General features: G+C 51.9%; 1 protein-coding gene across 1 annotated transcript in view; it reads right to left on the bottom strand.

Moving 5' to 3' along the window:
• Window positions 1–1,350: 1,350 nt before the first annotated feature.
• The window catches only part of BRINP2 (BMP/retinoic acid inducible neural specific 2), a 52,287-nt gene continuing 26,569 nt past the window's right edge, over window positions 1,351–27,068 (bottom strand). Inside the window, exons 3-8 of the mRNA XM_073356478.1 lie at window positions 14,133–14,323; window positions 12,418–12,614; window positions 8,886–8,991; window positions 7,416–7,652; window positions 3,997–4,219; window positions 1,351–3,578 (exon numbers count right to left, since the gene is read on the bottom strand). Coding sequence (XP_073212579.1) covers window positions 2,462–3,578; window positions 3,997–4,219; window positions 7,416–7,652; window positions 8,886–8,991; window positions 12,418–12,614; window positions 14,133–14,323 — 2,071 coding nt within the window. The 3' untranslated portion in view covers window positions 1,351–2,461. The remainder of the gene's footprint in view (window positions 3,579–3,996; window positions 4,220–7,415; window positions 7,653–8,885; window positions 8,992–12,417; window positions 12,615–14,132; window positions 14,324–27,068) is intronic.

The following is a 27,068-nucleotide window of genomic DNA, read 5'->3' as shown; positions in this document are numbered from 1 at the left end:
CCACAGAGAAAGCTGTGCAGTGACTTTATGGCCTGCTGTGAAAGGCTGGCATGCCAGCAGCAGGGAAATACAGGTGTGTCCTCTTCGGATTACGTTTCAGTAGCGCAGGGCTCAGGTTCCCCTCATCTGGATTTGAGCAGGCTGGGGAGCTGGTGAATTGGATCCACATTGCTCATATGTGAGCCGAAGGCCTCAGAGTGTTACCTGTGGCTGGGTTGCTGATCTGTAGAAGGGGATATGGAGAAGGTGGGCCTCGCTTTCCTCGCCTTTCTGTAATTCTCCATGTACAGATTTCCCCCAGACTGTGTTGCCTGCAGGCGCCAGCTAACTAGCTCCAGCTCTCCCCCGCTGCTGTCTCTATTCACCAACCCCCTCCCCCCGCCTTTAAACCGCCCCACCTTACCCTGTTGTCTCCCTTTAAATCTCCACAGTGATTCCATGGGGTTTACAAAGCATTTAAAGAACTCCTGACCTGACATTGCAGGGACACACATTGTAAGCCCTGCTCCAGAGCTCTAGCCCCTCTCCAGTGATGCAAAGGGGCCCCCATGCGGCATCAGACAGCCCATCTGGGGAAATCCCACAGGTGGTGTGCAGCTGCCATAACTGACTGTACCCAACCTTCCTGCAGCCCTCAGTATGGGGGTCGTGGCCAGCGTGGGGGAAAGCATAGTGTGCTCCAGGTGTTCCCCACATACGGCAGCGTCCCTTATGCTTACCCCAGCCCGAAGGCCACTCTCAATTGCGCCCAGGACTCAACTAGGCTCTGGCTGCCCCCAGATTCAGGGGATGGCAAAGGTTGGCCAATGCTGAGGATTAGGCCACAGCATCTTGCTACAGGTTCTATTGGCTGCAGCCATCAGCCAGGGGACCACACATGAGGACAGGGGCTTCCTTTAACAATGAGAAACCAGCATCAGTGCTCAAATCAGTGGGGGTTCCTGAACTGTGTGGCTAGGAGCAGAGGTACAAGGGTTATAAATAGACTTCAAACAAAAGGCAAAACTAAGCGAGGAGGAAAAAAACAGAAAAGGAGCCATGGCAACCGTGCCAAAAATAGCTTGGGAACTTCTGCTACATGTGTGTGGATGGACATGGACAGATCTCTTTACAGCCCCCCACCTTCAACCCAACCCCCTCTGATTTCACAGCCACACCTGCCGTCTCAGAACCATCAATACCTATTTAACACCACACGTAATCACACGTGCACCTGGCCATTGATGTCTCCACCTCTGCACCCCATCTACTGACAGTTGCTCCTAGGTATTTGTCCACGTTTACGCCGACCACCTCTTCACACACACCCAGAGAGTGTCTCCAGTCAAAAAGACACAGCCCGAGACCGCGTTGTTTTCAACTTTGTTTTGTTTTGCTCAAAAGGCAATCTTTTAAAAAATATATTAAACCAGATACATTTGACTAAGGTGAAACTCGGCTGGAGAAATCGACAAGAATTGAATCCTCTTCCCCCCTCCCCCCAAATAAATACGTTTTTAAAAAAAAAACCACCCAACAATTGATTAAATAAAAACCTGAAAGGAGAAGCTACCCACAGAGCTCCACCTCTGACTGTAACGATGGGTGTGTCTGTCCAGGTGCCCAGTCGCGGCTCATGTCGATAATGGAACATCTTGGCTCAATGTACCGAGGCGCACTGATGGTGCCGTGCTGCAGAAGGAGGGCAGAGTGCTCCCCCTTCCATGTGGGAATAGGGGAGCTCAGGCAGGGCTGCCTGTCCCACAGACCCCCAAGCTGGGATCGGCCAGCTTCTTCCCCCGCCATCAAGGGAATGGTGCCAGAAAGCAGGCGGGGGCGGGAGGAAGAGGCAGGGAATACGACGACTTAGAAAGTGACATGGAGAATGGAAAAGCCGGGATGTGGGTAGAAACGTCTGTTAAAAAGAATACAAAAGTGCCTGCGCTGAGGAAGGCCGCAGCCGGCCTCTTCCCACAGGGTGGGTGGGAGTGAAGCTCTGGCCTGCTGGGTGTCTGAGGTCTTGCCGCCCATCCCTTCGCCTCCCAGCTCTGTGTGGAGCACTGGCTCGGCTCACAGGCAGAGGTACTACCAGATGTCTCCTCCCTAGGGCAGACACCTCCCACCAGCTGTCTCCCCACATGGGCCTGTTCCCAGGTGAAATAACCTGTTGATTTTCCTGCCTGGTCACAATTGTCATTTGTGACTTGGAAGGGGGAGAAGTACAAGCCATTACAAGGTAAGCACCCTATCTCCTTAGGCCTGGCTCCCCTTTCTAACCATTTTGCATCTGCTGTCCTGCAGTCTCTTGCCATGGCCCGGGCATCTCCTTGCATCCTTCACACGCTGCCATCCCTGTGGCTGGTCACGTGGTGTCCCGAGGAAGCACGCGGTTGGCACTAAGGTAAGGACCTTCAGAAGTCTTGGTTCTCCATCCCCCTCCCTTTTCTTTGGCCCCTCCTCAGAGATTCCAGGTGCCCCAAGGCTAGCTACACAATTTGCCAGTCTCATACTCCATGGGGCTTGGCATTTTAGCACTGAAGGCCTGCATGGAGGATTGGATCCTTCCCACTTCGTTGTTGGCCAGCTTGAGTCGGTGCCGGAGCAAGCAAGAGAAAAGGTCGAGCCGGGTTTTGCCGGGCGGTGAAAGCCGGTTCACCCGATCCCTGATCTCTATGAGCTGTAACAGGGCCGAGTCCTGGGATCCCTGGGTGTATGGGTAATCTAGCTGAAGGATCAGGTCCCGGATGGCATCCGGATCAAACGGCATGCTGAAGCCAAAGACTTGCAAGCTATTGATTTTCATGTAGCCCAAGTTCTTAGATGGATCCACCATCTCTAGAGGCTCATAATAGATAGTCTCATTGGAGCTGTCATCCAGAGACTTAATCCGGCTCCTCAGGTATACGTGGACCGTCTCAAAGAAGGTCTTCCACTTGTTTCCTAAGGTGAGCGTCCAATTTTGGCACTGGGCCGAGGCATCCACGTTAGTCCTTTCCCAGTCCGGGAAGCCCCCCTCCTTCACAGGCATGAACCAGCTCTCTGAGTGGCTGCCCCCGAACGGGTTGACGTAGACAGCCATGACTGGCTCCAGGGTGCTGTTCTTGGTGAGGCATATCTGGAGGGAGAGGGCCATCATGATGTGGACCAGCCCTGGCTTGTACTTGTTGCTCTTGAGGGTCAGCAGCATGCGTTTCCTCCAGGAGGGATCGAACCAGCTCCCCAGCCGCATGTCGTTGCTAATGAAGATGGAGTGCACCTCGATGCGGCTGTCCCGTTTCTGGAGGAGGTACTTGAGCTCCAAGTCCTGCAGATCCATCTCCAGGCCCAGATAGTGCTCCAGGGACTCTGCCACCTCCGGACGGCACAAGCCCTGGCTGAGCATGTAGCCTGGGTTGCAGGTCCCACAGCGGGTGCTGTTCTCCTCGGCGCAGGCAGCGCAAGCTGGCCCCTCGCCCAAGGCACATGGTATGGACCCCTGGCAGGAGACTTGGTCGGAGGGGCAGGTGCAGCTGTGGCTGTCTTCCAGGAAAGTCCCCGGCGGGGTGGTCTCGCTGCAGTACAGGAAGGATTGAATGTGGTTCCACCAGTAGGGTAAAGATCTAAAGGAGAAGGAGGCAAGAGAGAAAAGGCTCCTTAATGCCAGCGTGAACATGGCTACCGCTCTTCCCGAGGGTCAGAGTGGTGGCCTGTCCCCTGGACATATTTATTGTTCCGGGGAGAGGGACCAGCCCTGGAGATTGGAGTCCTCAGGTTAGCCACGGCACAGGCAAGGATCCCCAGGGCACCGCCCCAAGCCTGGAAGAGCCAGCACTAAGGGGGCAAAGCAGTTCAGTCACCAAGGGCTGGCTTCTCTACTCAGCGTCCATGGCGTGACATGTTAGGAGAGAGGCGGTCACCCTTCTAGTCCCAGTTTGGTCAGTACAATGAGTAACAAATGGGCCCGGTGGTCCCAGGCCTTGCCCCACCTACCCAGCTTGGGCCAGGGCAGCCGAGAGCTGGTGCTAAGGGATGCTGTACCTCTCCTTTGGCAGTCTGAAGCGAGGCTGCCTGTGGCAGCGTTTGCAGAGGTTGAAGAGACGCCGGATGATTCGATGGGTTTTCTTGAGCAGCAGCTTCAGGCTGGTGCTCAGCTGCTGGTAGCGATGCTGCACGTCGAGGTCCATTGCCCAGTACTGGGAGACTGTTGTCATGTTCACAAAGCGATCCTCCGGGAGTCTCTTCACCAGGGACTGGAGCTCCTCTGTGGGGAGAGAAGGGGAGTCAGCACAGCAGGAATGTAACCCAGGAAGAGCTATCTGATAAGGCCAGAGTCACTCTCGAGTGCGGCCTGTCATCCTGGTTAGAGTCTTTCCCCTGGCTTAGCCCCCAATCCAAACATGCGGCCCCTGCAGAATGCCCAGGCAAATGGACTTAGCTCAGGGGTTCTTTGCAAGGACTGGTGGGACAGAGACCTCCTCCCCGCATGGCACCAGCCCTTCCCACCCCCATCACATCAACTCTGAATTTGGCTTCTGATAGCTTGTAGATTTGCTAGAATTACACAATAGTAATACTTAGCACCCTGCAAACCGTCCTTACAATGCCCCTCGCAGCTAGGTCAGGGAGGAGCACTGTATTTATTTTGCAGCTGGAGAAACTGAGGCTTGACTTGCCCTGGGCTACAGAGGCAGGATTAGAACTCAGAACATGTCCTAGCTGGAGTTACTAGACACCGTTTCCCTCAATGAAAAACACAGTTAGGCTGTAAGCTCTTTGTGGCAGGGCCCATCTTTTTGTTAGGTATATGGCCAATGCCTAGCACAAAGGGGTTTTGAGCAATGCATGGGACTCTAAGCACTAGTGCAGCATAAATGATAAAATTATAGTAATGATACCTAGCTCTCATCTAGCAATATTCATCACTAGATCTTAAAGACATTTTACAAGGGAGCTCTGAATCTTTATCCCCATTCTACAGCTGGAGAAACTGAGGCAGAGACAGGGCACGTGACTTACCCAAAGTCACCTAGCAGGCCTGTGGCAGGGCTGGGAATACACCCTGAATACCAGGTCAGGGCTTGATCCATTAGGTCACACTGCCTGGTTAGACGAATCATAAGGTCTCATTCATTTCTATAACGTAAATTACATTGATACTCCCTGTTTATCAGATGGGAAATGCCACTAGTCTATTTAAAATGCAGTTTTATTTATTGTCTTTTTGTAGCACCTAAGGGTAGGCAACGAACATCATGGCCCCATGTGCTGCATGAATCAGAGACAGTCCACCCACCCAGAGAGCTGATATTCTAACTAGATCAGACAGATATGGGGTTGGAAGGGAAACCAAGGCAGAGCACGGTGAAGCGACTTGCCCATGAAAGGAGCCTGGAATAGAACCAGGGTCTCCTGAGTCCCAGTCAGGTGCCCGATCCACTAGGCCACACTCTGTTGCTGTTAATGTATTGACGGAGAAGGTGTCACCAGTGACCGCTGGAGCATGCTCTAGCCGTGACACCAATCCTTCACATTCAGACAGTTCCCACCTTTCCTAGCCAGACCTCACGCTAGTTCTCTGTACATAAGTCCAACTTGGGACTCAAGCAGGTTCCCCCAGGCGAAAGCAAGGCAGGTATCATTTGGTTCCCCCACACCAGACTTAATCAAAGAGGTACTGGTTCCCCGTGACATCCTGCCACAGCAGCTGTAACACACACTCCTCAGGGAATCGAATTCCTAGGGGCAGGGCCAGTTTCCCAAGGCGCTCTGCATGTCTCTTGAGAGCCCTCCGCTCCCACTGACTGTCACTGGAGTCGGGATGGCTCGACACCCATACGGGGTTGGACCTTTAAGCTGCTCGCTAGGCCTAAATACTCCCCCTGGCAAGGGTGTCCCTCGTGGAAAGGAGAGACCACTTGGAGAGCGAGGCAGAGATTTTGGAAGTCATTTTCCCTGCACTGGAGCTAATGGATTCATTTTCCATTGCACGTGGTGTTAGTGGAGAGGCTGGTAGCCCTGGTCGAAGCCAGGCATTGAGCTGTCAAGCTCCTCCCAGGCAGCTAGGCCAATGCACCTCACTCCTGACTGGCTGTTTCAGTCGTGAGGACCCAAACAGCTCTGCCACTGCACCTTCCTTGCAAACCACCACACCAGCTGTTTCAGTCCTGGACCCACGGAGCTTTGCCAGTCTCCTTGCGCTCCTGACGGTCCGCACCCTCAGCTGTGTCATGCCAGAGATCACCAACAGGGCCTAAAATTAGGGTGCCACAGGCTGACTCCTTTACTCCGACTGAATGGCATTTTACTCTCCGGGGTCCCATTGTTTTAACTGGGAACTTTGGTGGCTTAATGCCCTAATCAGAGCCCAGTGATCTCAGTGGGAATCTTCCCATTGGCATTAATGGACTTTAGATCAGGCTCTAAGGTGCTATTTACTATGAGTGAGGCTGTCAGAATCTGGCCCTTTGTAATTAACAAAAATGGTCTCTGGGAAGCTGTCAGACACTATAGTAATGGGATTCAGATAAGTACGAGAGACAGAGATCCCCTCTACCCATTTCCACTTGGGTGACTTTCAGGATCTGAACCCAGATTGCCAAGAGAAAGAGGGCAATGCAAGAACCCCCTTTGCTTCCAAAATCCCACTTCATGCATCTTTTGTAATTCTCTTTTCCCTATCCCTCTGGGCAGTTCTCCTGATTCCCAGTCCAGGCCCTGTCCACTAGCCACACTGCTTCTGAAGCATTAACAATACTGAATTCAGGTTTAAAATTGACAAGGGTTCAGATGTGGCTGTGATCCCAGCTGCTGCTGTTTACCCCATCCCATAATAACAAAAGAACAAGGGGACACCCTAAAATTAAAAGGCAATTATGTTTTTTTTAAGTCTACATATGATCAACCTGTGGAACTTACTGCCACTGGATATCATTGAGGCAAATAGTGTAGACATTTTTAAAGAACATTTTATAATAAAAAAACATTGCAGTGAGACTGGCTGGGATAAACATTGAGGGTCTACATTCTCATTCTTCCAGGTGTAAACTGATTACAATCTGGGTCAGGAAGAAATCTCCACGCAGAAAGTAGATTATTGCATAATGAAATAAGAACATAAGAATGGCCATAATGGGTCAGACCAATCTAGCCCAGTATCCTGTCTTCCAACAGTGGCTGTTACCAGATGCTTCAGTGCGAATGGAGAGATCAGGGCAATTATTGAGTGATCCATCCCCCATTGCCCATTCCCAGCTTCTGGCAATTGGGGGTTTAGGGACACCCAGAGCATGGGGTTGCGTCCCTGACCATCTTGGCTAATAGCTTAGCTAATACGACTGGGAAGTGTCTGGCACTGTCAGAGCTAGGACAGCAGACTAGCAGGGTCACTGGTCTATTCCAGCACAGCAGTCTCAGTAAGAGGGGAGGGCCTCAGTGAGCTCACACATTCCTAGCCTCACCTGACTCCTCAAACTGTCTATTGTGATTATCCCAGGCATCCTGGATCTGCAGCAGACTGTCTTCCATTGCCTGGATGTCGGCTTCAGGGCAGTTGCAATCCGGGAAGCCAGGCCCGCATTGGCACCAGCAGTCATTCTTCCGGCAGATGAGCTCTCCCTCCGAACTGCAGGTGATGTAGCTGAGCGCGGCCACCACAAAGCTTTCCCGCAGGTAGTTGGGCAGCAGCACCTGCAGCCCTGCACAGAGGGAGAGTCCCAGGAAGGGTGAGACAAGCCGACACCCCACACGTACCTCAGCACTCTGTGTTTCCTGTCTGCGGGGAACTGGGCCAAATTCAGCATTACAAACGGCAGTGAAGCCACATCCACTGATACCAGGGCTGGCTCTGGCCCAAAGTCTAAAATATTGATGTAGCGACCTCGACCGCAGCGGAGCGACACCAGTTTACATGTGTGGAGGTTCTGGCCCTGGAGCATCAGACATGATGTGATCTGGGACTTGAGGACCTCTCCCCACTTTGCCCAATAACCGTCAGGGCAGAAGCTCCACTCAAGGAAGGGATGGATCTCTCCAGCTGCAGAGACTCGGTTCAGAGAAGCTACAAAAGTGCAGATGCTAATTTTAAACCTGCAAAACTGGCTGGGACTCTCAGGGGTCAGGGTCTCTCCTGGCATTTCGGAGACAGAGATGGCTGAACCAATTTGGTTAAACTGAGTAATGACTGGCACCTTCATCCCCAAACTCAGCCTTGCCCCTCAATCTTTGGGAGAGTTGGAAAAGCTGAATTCACTTTTTCCCGGGTCCCGTCCCCAGCTCTCTATGTGGGTTCTTCACTTATGGGTTGTGACCGGGACTGAAACGCCGGACATCTCATCAGGAAGCCTCTTCTTGGGAGACCCCTCGCCTAGCTTTGCAGACCCAGAGAATCGGCAGCAATTTGGATCAGGTCCAGCCAAACGTCCAGGGCTGACTCTTCCGCTGGGGTCACTGGGGATAGCTCCATGGGCTGCTCTGCCGATTTACACCAGCTGAGGCTCTACCCCTCAGCGCTGGGTGCTGCAGCTCAGTAGTTCTTAACCCCCACTTCACAGCTTCTCTCCCCCACCCTCCAAAGCACCTTTCCATCCAACCTTATAGGGTCCCAGGGCCCAGCTGGGACTAGTGGGACAGTGCATGCTTGGGCAATGATAGGAGTCAGCGTGCAATGAAGACATGACCGTAACCTACTGGGATCACCTATGACATGGGGCATGCGCCCCAACATCAGGGCATTCTGGGTAAATAGGTCCCTTTTTTGACCTAACTCCTGTACACTATCCCCATCCCTCCACTTGGGGCCCTACCCCTCTCCTTGCTACAGTATCCCTACTCTCTCCCACTGGCCTCTCCCTCCCTCGATGACCTCTGTAGGGGCTGGTCTGGCTGTTGCTAGGCATGGGGGATGAAAGGAGGAAGGCTGCCGTCCTCACCTAGCAGTTGTACTTTGTTCTCAGGGCTCTGGACGAGAACCGAGCTGACTGAATCCAAGTTATCGTAGTTACTGCAGCCAAGAGGGCCCGTCCGGGTTTCAGTTACCTGCGAGAACAGGGGGTAGTAAGAGAGCGAGTGAGGCAGGACCTGGCGTTTGTATCACACCACAGCAGTTAGGGTCTGAGCCTGCAGCTGAAAACATGCAGAGCTCTGATAGTCCAAGCTCTGTTCTCAGCTCCTGGAGGCCAGGCAGGGTGACAGAAGGAGCATGAAGGGGCAGAAATGGTGAGCAGCAAAGGCACAATACAGTGATCAGGTTCATATGAAATAGAAGGAATATGGGAAGAGGCCAGAAGGGCGGCGAGGTCCCCTTGTGAAATCCCGGCCCATGTGGTCTCAGGCAGCAGGGTGACCTTGGAAAGCAAATGTAAGTCAGAGGCCGCAGGGCTGTCCGTCCTGCCAACAAGGAGCCAGCCAGGCCGGCAGAGCAGTCCCGAGTGAGGGCGTCTGCGGCAGCACAAGAGACAAGAGACGGGCGGCCCGGCAGCGCTGGGAGAAAGGGGAAATAATTGCCTGCTAATTGGCCTGTTTACAGAGAGCAGCTCTGCCTCCAGCCTGATGCAGCTCGGCTTCGTTAGCGTGGCCAATTTCCCATAACTAACAGGAAGGCGCTAACCTTGCTCTGGCTCCCTCTCCCCTCCCAGCGAGGACGCTGGCTGCCAGAGACGGGGTTATAATTGCCAGGCTGTGGGAGGAGAGCCCGGGGCAGGGACTGGGCTTCAACCAGCCACAATTTGCATCCCAAGTACAGCATCGGGGCAGGGGTGGGGAGAACAGGGACCAGGAGATCCCCTTCCCCTCCCCTGACTGTATGTGGCACACCTGCTCTATGCTCATCAATCTCGTTAGATCCACTCAGTTCAATCAAATTAACACAGAGGGCTTCAAAGAGCAGAGGGGGGTCAGATCCGACAGTCACAAGGCGATCCCCAAAGGCCAAGATGAGAACAGCCTTCCAGAGATCTCAAAGTACAGCTCTGTTTTACAGAAGGAATTCAGAGCATAGAGATTTGCCCCAAGTAACTCAGCAGCACAGCCCAGATTAGTAAGAAGATCTCCTGATTCCCCAGCTCAGGCCGCATCCTCTGGGCCATGCTGTCAGCAGCCAGTGGGTGAGAGGAAATACACTTACGTTGGGTCCTACGTGGACTGGAAGGAGGAGGTGCACGGTTGGCCTCCCATTGTCAGGGAAACAGACCAGGGTAGAGGCTGAGCCCCCTTCTATATAACCCACCACAAGGAGAGCTTTGCCCAGTCTGTACACAGCAGCTCCAGGCTGGGAGCCAGCGTGGCACTTTCAGAGGAAAGGCACAGATTGTGGCAGAGCAAGGCCAGTGCAAGAGCAGCAACTCCTCAGCCCCCCTCAGGAGGGACGGCCCTGACGTTTGCTTTCCAAGGTCACCCTGCCGCCTGAGGCCACGTGGGCCGGGATTTCACAAGGAGACCTCAGCGCTCTTCTGGCCTCTTCCCATGTTCCTTCTATTTCATATGAACTGGACCACTGTTTTATTCCTTCGACCACTCACCATTTCTGCCCCCTCCCCCTTCCACAGCGAGCTCTCCCCGCCTACGGCATGAAGATCAGAGCTCAGGAAGGGTTCACATTGGAGCCTCCCAGCCCAGTCTCCAACCACACGAGGAGATTGACTTGGCTTCCCTACCCACAACAGAGCAGGGTGTGGAAGCCCAGCACTGGACCAGTAGTGGGCTGCAGGTCAGGGCTGAGGTGCACCGGCAGAGCCGTGGAGGGGAGCTTTTCAGAACTCTGGCTAATGTCGCCCTGTGAGTCTGGACACCAGCCGTTTCCCTGAGCCCCCCACTCTGATGACAGAACACCGGCTGCAGACCGCGGCATAAGAATGCCGTGTTGGTCCGTGCTGTGAACGGATGCCTGGTGGGGCTGTTTAATGGTAGGCGTTTGGAGTGGAGGGGTGGGATACTGAGTGGTGGGTTTCGTGGCTGGCTCTTATGATGAAGCTGGTGTTTTATTTACTGATGGATTGTTCTCAGCCATATAAGATACCCAGGGGGTTAAGCCACAGGAGCCCGTATAGACCTCAACATAGGGAACAAGGTGAAAGCAAGACATCAGCTTGCTAAGGGTGGTCAGGACAAGACACATCGCTTGGAGGGTTTGGTGAAGGCTCCCTGCCCAGATACTTGATTATTCTTTATGTATATTGTGTCAGGCGCTGTACAAACACAGAGCAAGAGACAGCCCCTTACAGGCCAGACCACGGAAGTGCGTTACTGGCCCTGTATCGGAGAGGGGAACAGAAGCAACTTGCTCGAGGTCACACACGTTCTGTAGCAGAAGCAGCCACCAAACTCAAATTTTCTCAGCCAGAGGGCAATGCCTTGTGAGGGAGTGGCTGTCACAGCATGACTGGGCCCTGTGAGAGGGAACAGAGTCCAGTGCACCTGTGACTGATTAGCAGCTGCCCAACGGGGGTTAAAAGAAGGCAGCTGGACCCTTATAAAGAAAGCATCAGGGGGTAACAGGTAAGAGCTTCCTGGGGGAGACCGGGAAGCTGCAGAGAGGAGAAAATGATGTGGGTCTTCCCTGGGAATAGGGAGGAAATGCTAGGAGGCCAGTGGAAGCGTTAGCCTGCTGCCCTTCCTGAGCTGGAGAGCCAGTGCCGGGAGGCTGAAAAGGGCTGAGCTGTGTTCGGGGTAGAAGATTCAGGAGCAGGTGGCTGGCTGGGAGAGAGGGGCCCTGGAACAAGGGTAGAGAGGGACTGGGAAAGGAGTGCTGGGGGACTCACGGGTGGGTGACCTGGAAGCGTTGTCCCCAGAGAGGGGACTGGAGAAATCCCTGTATCTCGATGTGTGTTCCTGTAGGAACTGGGAGAACTGTTTTACCATGAGTGTTTTATGCACTATTTTATGTATACAAGTTATGCCTAGAGGTGAGCTTCTGAACTGGACAGTCAGACAGACTGTCTCTCTTTACAGCTGGACTAAGGGGAAACTGAGGCAGGAGCACATATCATGCTGCAGCCTACCACAGGAGGGGCATTTGAGGAGGGACCACCCTGTGCCAATGGCTCAGTGCATAAGGCAGTGCAGTGGGAATCTGGAAACATGGGATCTCTTCCTGGTTCTGCCACCGACCGGCTGGGTGACCTTGGGCATGTCACGTCCCTCCCCATGCCTCAGTTTCCCCTCTCACCCTTTATCGGCCTTGTGTATTTTGATTGTAAGTTTGTAGGGACAGAGACAGTTCCTTCCAATGTGTTCGTGCAGCATCAGGAGTGTCTAGCGGCTACTGTAATACGCCGAGTAATTACTTGCAAGCCCATCCCTCCTGGAATGAGCTCTGTACCCCTTTCACCTTTTCTTTACTTTGAAAAGCTAACGCCAGAGATGCTAATCCCCCACCCCTATCTGGATAGGCAGGGTCCCCCTTGCTGTCACCCCCCTCCTTCCCCATCCTGGGGCCTCCTGCTCCGAGCTCAGTGGCGGTATTACCTTGATGGCGGCTGTGGCTATCTGGATGTGGTGGAGCCTGCGCAGCGTGCTTTCCCGGTCAATGAAGTACGAGGCGGCCAGCTGGTGCAGGGTCTCCAGGGAGATGGTGGAGCTGTTCCCGCCCCCTCCCGTCCCAACCGCTTCTGCCTTCTGGCTCAGCTTGCGCTTGTCCACGAAAATGGTCAGGGACTCCTCTCCTGCACAGGCATGCGAGCCGGTCAGTGTGCTCTGGGGACGCTCAGCTCTGCTTCACCATCAGTCATCCATGGGCAGGAATGGAGCCAGAGCCTGCCTCCCTGCCGCCCCTCTGTGCTGGCCATCCCTCACAGCAATACAAGCCTGAAGGATGGGCTTCTGGGTACGTCTGCCCCACAAGGCTTCTTGCAGGCGTGCGAGTTGGCCCAGTGGGGGACGTCAACCTGCAGCCCCTCTGATTTCCAGCCGCTCTAATCAGACCCTGGAGGCCGAGCCCTGGGTCGTCCAAGCAGCGTCACAGCCCCCACCTCCTGAGCCGGCTCTGAGACATTGCCACTCCCTGGTCTCCTCGCCAGTGCCCAACTAGGAGGCTCAATCACATGGAGACCTCCAGGAATCCCAACTGGTTCTTACAGGCAGACGGGAGGGCACCATTGGAGGCCATCTCTCCATCACATTGGCCCTTCCTCTGCCTGGGGACATGTCCCTGTGGGTGGATTTATAGAACCAGTCTCCCTTATTAAAGGGCCATCGCATCTTATCTTTTACTGCCTTGGCCCTCGCACAGCGGCCCAATTTGCAGGGCAGAGAGGCTAGCACACAAATACAACCCATTCCACTTCTTCCCTCCATCTCTCCTGCATCTCTCATGTCCCCATCAGAGCCCTGAGCCGAGCTCCAGGCCTCGCCCCCAATGCTAAACAACCCAGTGCTTGCGGAGCATCAGGGGCATTCCTTTGGGGGGCCCAGCGACGCTTGGCCAGAGGACTGCGATTGAGTCATAGGAGACTCTCCTGCTCCGTTCAGAGATGGAGCACACCTTGCCTGATGCTCAGCAGGCCTGGCAGTGCTGAAACCAGCTGTAGGTGTTAGCCTAGGCTAAGTGGAAATGTCTGTCTGCTCCCAGCCCCATGGTCACTCAGTAAAGAGTCCCCATGCTTATTGGAGCCCTCGTATTTAGGGCTTGTTCTGCTGCTGCTTGTACCCCGTTGCTCCGAGCTGCTCCCAGACATCGAAAACATCCATGCAGCTCTTCTAAAACCCACCTCCTCTCTCCTTGCCAAACACTAGTTGCTGTTTTTATGGGCCCCACCAAACCAACAGCAGCCAAGATTTTCCAAAGTGACTAGTGGTTTGAGGGACCCAACCTGAGATGCCGGAAAGGGGCCTGATTCTCAGGAAGTGCAGCATATCCACCCTCCAAAAAAGAGGCTCTTTTCAGGGTTCTCAGGTTGGGACCCCAAAATCACTAGCCACTTTGGAAGATCTTGGCTGGTCGTCACTTCCACTGCTGAGCCAGCAACAGTGGTTCCGTGAGCAAGCAGCATCCCCAGAACCGGGCAGACCATGCTCACATCTTGATGCTGCTACATAAGTGAGGCAGGAAAGGTAGAGGCCATCTTGCTTGAGCCAGATCCTCAGCTGGTGGAAATGGACTTAACGTCACTGACATCAATGCCAATTTGCACCAGCTGAGGATCTGGCCCCAGGAGCATAACATTGGCACAGTGGGCACTTACCTCCCAGAGTGGCGGAGAGCAGGAAGTGTGTCCCGTATTTTTTAATCAGGTTTTCCGTAATCTGTTGCAGGCTGGGCCTTCGTCCCAGGAGGCGGATGTTCCGGATGAATTCAGGGGCCAAGGGCAACGGCAAGCTGAAGAAATCTTTCCTTTCCAAGGCCAAGTTATTCACCTTCCAGCGGGCAAACTCTCTGGAGAAAGAAGCCAAGGAAAAGCAGCCATGAACTCCAGTATCCAGGTGAGAGGGAGGGGAGGGTGGGGAAACAGGAGAGAACATAAATCCCCATCACAGTCACAAAGGCTGTAGTATGTACTGGTCACTGCACTGCCTTCCATTGGGGGGTGGGGGTGAAGGTAGCTCCGAGGAGACCCAAGCAAGATCAGGGCCCATTGTGCTAGGCACTGTAAAAGGCACCTCGTGAAACGGGCTCTGCCCACAAGAGCTCACGCTATAATAGACTAGACAGGATTCTCATCCCCACTTGTGACGGGCTGGACTAGGGTCCTCCCATACCCGTCCCAGGAAAGTATAGTAGAGGGGTCCTCCAAGTATAGAGAGGCTGCGTGGGATGTAGCCAATCAGGGCTAGCCATTCACAGGGTTGCAGGCTAGTATAAAAGGAGCTGCAGTGCAGCCCAGACTCAGTTGCTGTTTACAGCCAGAGGAGTGCACATGGTGCTCCTGGCTGGTGGAAGGGAACTGCAGCACCATGGACAGCTCAGTGTGGGCAGGGCCTTGGGGAGCGAGAAAGAGAAAGAGCCGCTGGCTGGCTGGCTGGCTGGCTGAGGTAAGGGTGAAGCTTTGGTGAAGACTGGGGCTGCAGGGAAGTGGCCCAGAGAACTGAAAGTGGTTGTTAAAGGGACATGGTGGCATGTGGCTGTGACTCTTAAGGTCTCTGGGTAGGGACCTGGAGTAGTGGGTGGGTCTGAGCCTCCCCCATAGGCCACTGGGGAAGTGACCTACAACTGGACAGTGATAAACCCCAGAAAGGGATCTGAACTGTTAAGAGGACCAACTGGGGCCAGAACAGACCAGGCCAGGAGAAGAGTCTCCACGGAGGAGGCCCTGAGGGCCCGGCTCCCTCCCAGGGCCAGCAGCACTGAACAACTTTGTTGCACTGATACCCCAGAAGGGCTCTGTTTGAGTTGTGTTCCATATACACTGTGTGAGACTCGGCTAGAGGGGTCACCACAGACTGAAAGAGGGGCAGACACACCCAGCCAGCGGGTACTCCTGAGAGGTGGGGTGCCACCCCATTACACACTGTACAGATCAGGAACTGAGGCACAGAGCCCAGGCTCACAAAGGGAGTCAGTGGTAGAGCAGGGAAATTGACCCAAGTCTCCTGCATTCCAGCCCAGGGCTGTAACCACAAGGCCAGCCTCCATCTCCTTCAGCTACCACCTCCCGTAATCACAAGGGCAGCCTCCCTCTCCTTCAGCTACCACCTCACATCATCTCAGTTGCTTTCCCTTCGTCTGCAGAGCCAGGCAAAGCCCAGCTCCCTCTATGCTCTGTCCTACAGGCGTGCTGGCTGCCTTTGTGGTGGAGTACATGAGCCCCCGCTGGCATGCAGCGCAATACAAATCCATGTATATAAGTCCCACATGTGTGCTGGAAACATCTCCTTTGGAGGAAACCGGGATAGGGATATTGCAATATCACCTGATTAAGTATGCCCACAGAGAACTGAATAGATTAGGGATTTAGCCAGAGTTTCTCATAACTGGCAGTAACAGACTATATCTACCCAGTCTAGCTCCCTCCAATGCGCCCCTCGTATGATCAATAACTCTGCTCTGGCAGCCGCGAGGAGAGACTGGAATGGAAACAATTCCAGCTCAGTTCAAAGGAGGTGGGGGTGAGAGAGAATGGATGGAAGCTGCATGCACAGCTGCTATTCCAAAGACCAAGGCATGGCAAGAAGTTGAAATGAAACAAATTCAGACTGGGAGTAAGGCACAGTGACGATGATGAACCACAGGTAAATCTTCCCAAGGGATGCTCCGTCACTTTGCAGCGTTAGCTGAGACTTGTTACGAATTACACCTGGTAGGACACGCACACAAGTGCTACGAATTACACCTGGTAGGACACGCACACAAATGCTACGAATTACACCTGGTAGGACACGCACACCAGTGCTACGAATTATACCTGATAGGACACGCACACCAGTGCTGCGAATTATACCTGATAGGTCACGCACAGTTCGAATCTAGGCTGAGGCACAGAAACAAAGTCCACAACTGCAGAGTTCCCAAAAGACACTAAGTTTATTACGCTCGAGCGTGGTGCCCCCCTGCTAGCCAGGAGGGGACCCTGAAAGCAAATTATACAAAGGTTATATATCTTTTAGCAAAGCATGTTGCCCTCGTGCATCGGAAACCTTAGCCAATAAACAAACCCTTGTCTTATCTACCACCTATCCCTGCTTGGTGCATTCCTCGTGCTATACCAGTATGTTAATTACACAGCATGGTCCTAAAGCTATGCATCAGTAACTTTTATTATCAGGATGGGAGGCCTCACATCAAGGCCAAGAGACAGGGAGTTAGAGACTGACAAAAACCAGATACTGGGAGTCAAGGCAGGCTGGAGACAAGGAGGAGGATTTTCACAGGGATTCAATATCTAAGGATTACTCCTCCTGGTGTATGATGTGCTGGCATTTAAACAATGGTGGGCCCCAAACCAAAATGGAGTCACATGTGCTAACTTTTCCTTAACAGACTGCATGGATGGCCTCCTCTAGGATATGCACTGGTTCCACCACATGTTAAGGACCTAAAGTGGGGATCACTGGGTGAGGTTCACTGGCCTGGGTGATGCAGGAGGTTGGCCCAGATGATTGCAATGATCCCTTCTGGCTTTCCAGTCTCTGAATCTACCCATCCCCTGCTGCTGAGGCATCCAAAGTCTTTTCACGTGTAAGCCAAATTCAAACCAGCAAGTCCATTGATAAAAAGGCCAATCCATACTGGAAGCAACTGTTGACTTCCAGCTAGGTAGCCACCACAGCCTGGGTGGGAGAGCCCCTTTGAGTAGGGTTTTCTCTGGGGAATTGTCCTGCTGTCATAATACCACATGTGATCCACACACAGCAGATGACGATTTGAAGGAGGCATTTACCACCCTTTGATCTAAACAGATTAACCCGTAGGCTGTCACAGGCATTTCCCCACACCGCAGCCCAGTGAATGCTTAGGGGGACATATCCCCAGTCTCAAAGGGTTGATGGGTGGAATGGCGTGCATGTGAGAATGCTCATCAGCTAATCGTGCAACACATTTGTAGGTAGTGTGGCCAGGCTAGAAGTGCTACGTGGACTCGGCTGACAGCACAGTGGTCCCGTCTGGGAATTCTGCAGCTGAACCCTTTGCTCTGCTATGCAGCTGTGTGTATCAGCTATTCCTGGTGGGCAGGGTGCTGGAAATGTTTCCAAGGTTAGATATATAGACCGGTACTCAGAGCTAAGGCAGAGATGCCAAAAGTTCAGGCTTGCTCCACTGACACCTTGCCAGAGGGCTGCATCTAATCTGGAGGAACATTTGCCGAAGTTCAGAAATGAAAAACGCATGCACACAGCTATGCTGTCTGCTTCCCCCTTGCCTCTCCGGTGACAGACAGGTGTGGACTGCTGGCTGATGGATTCCACCCACAAGACAAACTAGTAGCTGATCATTTTTCTCCTCGTTCAATTCCCACCCTGCAGATGGTTTCAGAGAGCCCGAGCCAAAGCCAGCTGAAATCAATTAAAAGACTGCTGATGGTTTTGTATTAGCACTCAAAAAAGGCGCATGGTGATCAGTATTATAGTAGCATGAGATCAGGGCCCCAGTGTGCTATGCACTGAGATCTTGCAGCCTAAGTAGATGAGGGGTGGGAGGGGAACTAGATGAAGTGTCTTACCCAAAGGGGAGGGAGGGATAGCTCAGTGGTTTGAGCATTGGCCTGCTAAACCCAGGGTTGTGAGTTCAGTCCTTGAGGGGGCCATCACAGCTTGACACAGCTGTAGGTGAGAGGAGACTCAGTCCCTGGTATGCTGATGTACTTACATGTAAATATAATTGTACTTGGAGATTGAATAAAAAGGATTCGGAAGGCTGGGGCTCTGGCCTGTTAAAATCATTTGCCCTGGCACTCTGCCCCTCCCCATCTAAGATACTGGGCTATAGGACACGGCCGTTCCCTGGGCTATGCCTGAGCTAAGGGGACTGAGGTTTAAAATGTTATTACCCTGTAAATATAGTGTTGTCTCTAACATAGAAACACTGCTCCTATTGAAACTACAGGCAAAACTCCCGCTGACCCGTCTGGGTCTGCTTATGAATGGGAGTAGGACAGAAGGCAGCAGGGGTCCTCAGGAATACCCTCCACAGGTGTACACAGCCCCACCGCCCAGAGCTCTCAAAGCAGCGTGAGGCTGCCACCTTTGCTGCTATCCCCAGACAGGGCTGTTGCAGGAACGGGGTGGAAGGGAAGGCCCGATCTGATGCTTTGCCACACAGTGTGAGAGTCTGCTCAGCTATGCCACCTCCTGGAGGTGGGAATTCTGGGAATGGAGGGGGACAGGAAAGGAAACTAGTTTGACCAATGGAACTCAAACGCTTAACCTCTCTTGGTACATAGCACCCTGGAAGGGCCGTATTACCCTGTTTTACAAACGATGAACTGAGGCACTGAGAAACACAAAGCAACTTGCCCAAAGTCAAGCAGGCAGTCTATGGCTGAGCTAGGGATTGACTCCAGATCTCCTGGGTCCCAGCTCAGTGCCCTATCCCCTAGATCATCCTTCCTACTCAGCTGTTACCCTGTCAAAAACCCTGCTAGTGCACAGGGGTTTATACCCACGCTTTGCCAGCATTGCGCCCCCTCGCCCTATGGAGGGGCACCACCAGGGGGAAGGAGGTTGGCAGCATGTGCTGGTATTGGGTAATTTGGTAAGTAACATCTCAACATCTGCAGCCTGCAAAATGTGCCATATGGTACAGGCCAAGCCCTGTTTAGCAGGACTCCCACATCCCTGGCAACATCTGCACTCGCTGCAAGCCCGGCATGGAGGCAATTTACCAGCCCGCTGTGTTCCCAAACAATGGCCCCATAAACAATGATTGGCCAATTTCATTCTAATCTTTGCAATTTTTTTCTAATTAAAATCAGGCTGTGGCTTTCAGCCGGTTTAATGAAGGGTGATTGGGAGAGATGGAGGGGAGGCTGGGGGGAGCAGCCAGCCGGAGTATCTGCCATCGCTCCAGTGATGGCACCCCATGTGGGTTTTTATTAGGTTAAATGGGCAGCACAACAGCCATGTCAGAGAGCAGACAAGCGCTTGGAGTTGCAGCTGTGAGACTGCAAAGCCCTGAGCAGCCAAGCATGCCTGCATGCCTGCCCTTTTCACAATTGGCCTGGCCTAGGAATTACCACCACTGACAGCCTAGGGCTGCTCCCACCCCAGAGGCTATTCCAGAGGGAGAATGGAGGCTCAGGTTTGGTGCTTTTTTTTTTCATTTTGGTCACTTGTTCCTTTCCATCACCATCTTTGGGCTGTGGGCCCAGCTACTCTCAGGGGCCCAGCTGAACAGTGAGTCAGTGAGAGGGGTGAAGTCTACTATGCAGGGGGGTGACGTGCTGGGAAGCAAGGAAGAGGGTGGGAGGGAGAGCACCCCTGCCCGGGAAGGACTGAGAAGAAGAGTCTGTCCAGGGGCTGAGGGAAGAAGACCAAGGGGTCTGCGTATAGAGAGCTGGGAGAAAGAGCATGGGCTGGTGTTTGGCGATAGGCCCTATTTGTCCCACTCTCCCCTGACTATGTCTGAGATCTGTCCTCTTCCAGCCACAAGTGTGGGGCCCACGTCTCAGAAGCCTTATGTCCCTTGCCTGGGGTACCTGTCTCTCTGGAATCATGTCCCTCTGCTTTGACCTGGGAGGAAGAAACGTCCCAGCCCCATTTCCTTACCTCAGACAAAGCCTCCTTTACTCTGGCTGATGAGTCGGAGGGGCAGATGCTCCTGCCATCAGAGGTCGTGGGCTAGGCCTTGGGCTTTGTTGGATGGTTAGTGGTATGGATTAGGCACCTGTCAGAGGGGCTGGGTTTTGGCCTTGAGGTCTTGCTCCTAAGTCAGCATGTGTGAGGACTTAGGAGGGAGAGAAGCTTTATTCTGACAAACCTGTTACACCCTATGGTCAGTGTCCCATCCTCATCAGCAAAGCCCCCACATATATCAGTGCTGGGCCCCCATACATCAACGCCCCTAGGTCCTGTTCCGCAGCAGGTCCCTGGCTCTCTCAGTGCCCACCCAGCTCTGCCAAAGCACTGCCACCCTGCCCTGCCTCACCTCTGGCTGTGCCAACCTGAGCATTGCCCCGCTCCCCCGAGGCACCTCAGCCCTGACGTTTAGCAGTGCCGGCTCTTCCTGCTCCCCAATGTGACTTAATCAGCACTCCCTGCTATTCCAGTTTGTGGCCATGTGCTAGCTTAGCACTTGCCCCACAAGCTTCCCCCATACTCGATTCACAGGGGACCGACAGCAAACCTGAACGCTGGGCTCCACCCAGCAAACAACAGCGCAAATCCTCAGTGCCATGCAGGTCCTTCTCAGAGAGACTCTTTAGATCCAAGTGCAGAAGGCTCTGTCAGGTGGAGGTGGATTAGTTTACCCTGAGTTTAACGGTTGTGCTATCAAAACAAATCCAAAGGGTTGCTAGCTGATTACATGCCTCAGAGGAGCTGAGAGACAACGGTTGCCTTAATGCATGTGGGGTTCTTTCTTCCTGTCCCACCTTCGTCACCAGCATTTTCTCCGGAGACCTCTGGGTCCCACAGCAGCAGCATGGAGGCCAGGGTGGTGGTGGTGAAGAAAATCAATCCCCTGAAGGCACCAGGGTTCCTAACATTCATAACAACAAGCTGATCACAGCACTGGCAGCAGCTGCTTTGTTTGTTGTCAAAAAGGGCCTTGTACTGAATCTCTGCTTTTCTCTGCCTTTCAAAACCCACCTCCCTGGCTGTTAGGGTTTTGTACAGAAAACCCCCATACAGTCTTTTAGAGATAATTAGGTGCATTCTGATACTCATTAAAGTGAGAAACTGACAGCACTGATTAGAGGAAGGCAGAGTGTTAGGCAAGCAATGTGCAAGATTCCCACGCATGCAGCTCTGCCAAAGTGCTTCCATCATGACCCCTGCTATTCCAGCCCTAAGTTTTCTGCTGGCTAGAAACATCAGATGCATCTAATTGTAGGTGGATGGGAGAAGGAAGAGAACAGTGAGCAAAGGCACCCCCTCAAATCAGGACACGGGGGGGGGGGGAGAGGAAAAAGCCCATCAGTGCCTATCTGAATAGCCGCCCGAGGTTCAAGGCTAGGGTGTTATTAATCAGCAAAAACAACTTGTGTCATCACCCCCCTCTAACTGGAATTCTCATTGTTTCCAGTACATGCCTCCCCAGCTAGAGATGACCTTCAATTAATAGTTCCCCAGGCCACTCTACTCATTCATGGCTAATGCAAGAGCTGGCTGAAAAAAAGAGAGAGGTTTTTTTTCCAGGAGTGTTTTCAAAATTTTCTAAACAATTTTTCTTCCAACGGTTTCAAAAGGGTTCATTTCTTTGGAATATTTTGTGAAGATCTGTATTTAAAATTATTTTGATTTCAAAATTTTTCACTTTTTCCTCCAGTTTTTGGGAACTGGGGGTGGTTTGTTTTCTGTTTTTTGCCCTCTTTTTCATTTTTCCATTAAAAAGGGGAGAGAAAAAGAGGGAAATAAAGGGGAAAATGAAAACTTTGACATGTTTGGATTTGGGGTTGTCCTGAAAAATGGAAAACTTCAAAAAAAAGCCCCTGGGCCTATGATATTTACATGCATGCTACATATAATATAATACATTGTATTATACCTTGCCTACAACAATGGGGTCCTAGTCTGTGCCTATTGCAATATAAATAATTACTACACCACAAAAAAACCTCCATTAAAAGAACATTATTAAGGTTGCAAAGTCAAGCGTTCAAAAGTTAGGAAATGCTAGAATTAAGGTTGCCTGTGTCACCTTAATTTGCCCTCCTTGTGCGTATGCTGTATGGTACACTCTTTAATTATGTGATCACATACTTTTTTCCCCCTAGAGCTCTGTCTCCTTCAGTGCACAGGCTGGACAGTGCTCACTGAAGGATCAGCTAGCCAATATTTTGTTTTCTCCTCATTATTCAATGGGTGGCCCCAGGCCTTATTTACGGCACACTATTCCAACCCTATCTGAAGATACAATTATTAATTTCCTCATGGGCTTCTCTGTGGTGCTTGTCACTCCAGTATAGGAGTGCTTCACAAATATTAATTCATCGTCACAATACCCCTGTGAGATATAAGGGTATTATCTCCATTTTCCAGATTAGGAGCGCACAGAGATAAAAGTAAAACCCACTAATTTTAGAGACACCTAGGGCCCAGTTGTTTTAGAGAACTTGGTATTATTTATAGTACATTATGTGTTTAAAGCGCAGCTCCCATTGACTTCAGTTGCAGCGGTGCAACTCAGTGCTTCTGCAAATCAGATCACAGGATCTCAATTCAGGCACCCAGAAAATGAGGAACACACAATTAGTGGCCCTCTGTGAAAAGCTGTGTTTAGGTGACTTGCCCAGCGTCACACAGAATCTCTGTGGCAGAGGCAGGGATAGAATTCAGTTCTCCAGGGCAGCATTTGACTGCCTTAGCCATGAGACCATTCTTTCTCTTCTTGCAGTCCCCTGCCTCCTTCACTACACCCATTCCCAATTGCAACAAATGAGGCAAGGTCCTACAGGCAATAGCCTCCTTCACTACACAGCCTGATTAGTCTCCAGAGCAGATCCATGCCACACACCAAATGAGGCAAGAATTTTGTGGAAGAAAATTGTGTGTGATCCTGTAATTAACAATGGTATCATAATGCCTATGCACAAGGGTGCCAAATTAAGGTTACACACCAAACTTAATTCTGGAATTTCCTAACTTTTGAGTATTTGACTTTGCAACCTATGCCATTTTTAATGTGTGTGATTTAATGGGTTTTTAAAAAAGCAAACTGAACAGACAGAAATTCTGTCACGTGGCATCATATTGACACCCCATATGATTCATTGCAGTCTGACATCACGCCCACATAAAATAATGAAGTGGCTAATATGAGTCTCAATTAATAAAGAACTAAAGGAGGGTAATATAAATAATGCCAATCGACATGGGTTTGTGGAAAATAAATCCTGTCAAACTAATCTGGATATATTTTTTTGATGGGATTACGCATTCAGTTGATCAAGATAATAGTGTTGATGCAATATACTTAGACTTCTGTAACGTGTTTGACTTGATACCACACAACATTTTGATTACAAAACTAGAACGGGACCAAATAAATATGGCACACTTTGAATGGATTAAAAACTGGCTGACTGATAGATCTCAAATATAACTTTATACGCTGAATCATCATCAAGCGGGTGCGTTTCTAGTGAGGTCCTCTGGGGATCAGTTCTTGGCCCCAACATTTTTATCAATGACTTGGAAGAAAACATAAAATCATCACTGATAAAATTTGCAGATGACCCAAAAATTGGGGGAGTGGTAAATAATGAAGAGGACAGGTCACTGATACAGAGTGCTCTGGATCGCTTGGTAAGCTGGGTGCAAACAAACAATATGAGTTATTTTGACACAGCTAAATGTAAACCTGTACATCTAGGAACAAAGAAGGTAGGCCATACAAACAGGATGGGGCACTCTACCCTGGGAAGCAGTGACTCTGAAAAAGATTTGGGGGTTATGGTGGATAATCAGCTGAACATGAGCTCCCAGTGCAAGGCTGTGGTGAAAAGGGCTAATGTGATCTTTGGATGCATAAACAGAAATCACAAGTAGGAGTAGAGAGGTTATTTTACCCCTGTATTTGGCACTGGTGCCGACCACTGCTGGAATCCTGTGTCCAGTTCTAGTGTCCACAAATCAAGAAGGACGTTGATAAATTGGAGAGGATTCAGAGAAAAGCAATGAGAACGATTAGAGGATTAGAAAACATGCCTTACAGTGACAGACTCAAAGAGCTCAATCTATTTAGCTTAACAAAGAGAAGGTTAAAGGATGACTTGATCACAGTGCATAAGTACCAGCCTGGTGAACAAATATTGGCTAATGGGCTCTTCAATTGCGCAGAGAAAGGGATAACAAGAAGTGGACGCTAGACAAATTCAGACTGGAAATGTGTGTATTTTTAATAGTGAGGGTAATTAAGCATTGAAACAACTTCTGAGGGGTAATGGTGGATGCTCTATCACTGGACATCTTTAGGTCTTTGGGTGTTTTGCTAAAAGCTCTGCTCTCGGAACTGTTTTGGGGGAACTTCTCTGGCCTGTTACGCAGGGGGTCAGACTAGAAGATCACAGTGTTCCTTTCTGGCCTTGGAATCCAGGAATCTGCAGGGTTGGAATCCTTTGCTCCCCAGCATAGATCTCTGCCGCTGGAGCTGATGGAGGATCTGTAGTAGTAGCAGGTGGATAGCAGTATTATTAGCCTCTTTCTGGACCAGCACCAGAAGAGGGGGATGGGACAACTTGCCAGTAGGTTCACAGCTATTTGCTGACAGCAGAGAAATGATATGGTTCAGGAATCTTGGGTTCCATTCCAGGCTCTGGAGGGGTGTGTGCTCCAGTGGGCACAGTCTTTTCTGCATCTGTTTCCACACCTCCCCAAGCTTGACTGTTCTGTACTGTTCCCTCCACTCTGTCCCTGTCTCAGTCCTGTTTCTTCCCCACTCCTGGCTCCTGATTCCAGTTCAGTTTGCCCCACATCGCTAGTCCCAGTCTCCACTCTCAGGCCTCTCATTCCAGTCCCAGTCTCCTTGCCCAGCCAGTCTGAGTCCACCTCTCTCAACTCTTCATCCAGTCTGTCTCTCTCCTCTGGCTTTAGCCTCCAGTCAGCCCCTGCCAACCTGCTCACCTTCCCTGTCCCCAGTGGCTCTCTGACCCAGCTCATCATCTGATCTCAGTTCCCCCTCACACCCACTGGTTCCCAGTCTCTCCCTCATTTCCTTCCTCAGCTCCAGTCTTTCCTGGCTCCCACTCCAGTTTCCTTGCCTAGTCACTCCCAGCCTGCCCCCACCCCCACCCCAACTACCAGTCACATTTCCCCTCCCCTCTAGTCCCAGTCTCCTCCCAAGGCTCCTGGTCCCAACCTACTCCCTCAGGTCCGCCTCTTGTCCCCTCTGTATTCGAACCAGGCAGCTGCCTCCGCCATGGGGGGTAGGCCCAGCAGGGAGGTCACAGAGAGCACAGGGGAGCCCAGATCCCTGCCCTCGGTTCCAGTGCCCATTCCGGCTGGGCCCAGCCTGTGGCAGCCCAGAGCTGCAATTGCAGCAAAAGTCTTGCTCGGCCCCAGGTTGGCGCATGCTCAGCGTGGATGAAATCTTCAGGGAATTTACCTTTGAAGTACTAGCCAGTCTCTATACAGTACCTCTAGGGAGGAGGGGGTAGATTAGATTGGTCTCCGTGGATTCTGTGCTAGCTCCCATTGTGAGGGTTGCTTGGGGTTTGTGACACAGACTCCTGCTGGTTCAGAACTAAACAAAGACCCACCAGAGTCCTTTCCCATAGGCCACCACATTGTTCCTGGGGTTATGACTTTGGGCCGCCTCTTACCACAGTCTGCCTGAGGACTGGGGCGGGGGGAGTCAGTTCCATCAACCCCAAGCCCATGTGCTTCCCAACACTCCCGTCCATTTACTCCAGATGTCTGGGGCGAGCCGTGGCTGAACCAGGCAGGAAAATAGGTCCTCAGAAGAGCTATTTAAGGGTGAAATCCACAACCCTCTGTGCAGGAGACCAGCCCAATGCCTAGGCACCACTGAAGCCTGAGGACTTAAGCAGGGCTAAAAGGGAGGTACAGGCCCTGTCCGTTTCACCCCCCATGTGAGGAAGTCAGGGATTCCCTGTGCCAATGGGGAATCCAGCTGAGCTTCCAGCGGGTGACCAGACAGGCACACAAAACACCACCCAGATTTCACTTCCCCAACAATTTTGTGCTCATGCTTTCCCAGTGAGCAATGTCCTCTCCAATAGCCACACAGCCCTGTGTCCCCTACCCTCTGTACATTGGTGCTAACAAGCAGCTCCCTTCCCCACTTCTGTCACCCAAACGCCTCTGGCACCGCAGTGACAGCCGTGGCAGATTAAAGCGGAGTTTTCCCGATGCCAAGAGCAAGATGTTGATTGCCTTCAAATAGTCTTCTTTTCTTTTCTTTTCTCCTCCCTATCCCCGCCCCCAGCAGAGCCTCTCTCTGCACCTCACAGACTATCTTTGTTTTGGCAACCTGCCTCCTCTCCAGAACCTGCTCTTCTGAAAGGGTGTAGAAATTAACCCTTTGTGTGCAGCGGCAGGTGAAGATGCCTTGTCTCTTCTTTCTCTCGTGGAGGAATCCTGTGAGCTGCCTGGGTTGCACTCGGACAGAATGGGGCAGCCTTTTCCTAGTCGCTGACCCAAGGCTAGACTGGAGCAAGGAGCCATCTTTCCCCTGCCTTGCATCCACCATGCAGGGGTCAGGAAGGATTGCAGCCCCTGTGCTCAGGACAGTGGAAGGAGCACTCCCTCCTACCACTCCTGGGGACATGGAAGGGGGAAGCCAAGGCTCCATTTCCCCTCTTCACTGATCACTGGAGCTGGCTGGGCAGATGGTGGGGGGAGTGTAGGCTAAACCATTCTAAGAGATGGTACAGGGAGGGTGCATGTGTACCCATGGAACGAATGGGGCTCTATGTCCCCCTCTAGTGGCTGCTCCACATCAGAGGTTAATGGGCCTACCATAGCCTCTCATGCTTTTAGCTTTGGGGCTAGGGTGATCAGATGTTCCGATTTTATAGGGACAGTCCCAATTTTGGGGGCTTTTTCTTATATAGGCTTCTATTACC

Source organism: Lepidochelys kempii, chromosome 8 (genome assembly GCF_965140285.1).
Source record: "Lepidochelys kempii isolate rLepKem1 chromosome 8, rLepKem1.hap1, whole genome shotgun sequence".
In the NCBI taxonomy this organism is placed as follows: Eukaryota; Metazoa; Chordata; order Testudines; family Cheloniidae; genus Lepidochelys; species Lepidochelys kempii.
Note: the sequence above shows the minus strand (reverse complement) of the source record. Positions and strands in the feature narration are given on the sequence as shown.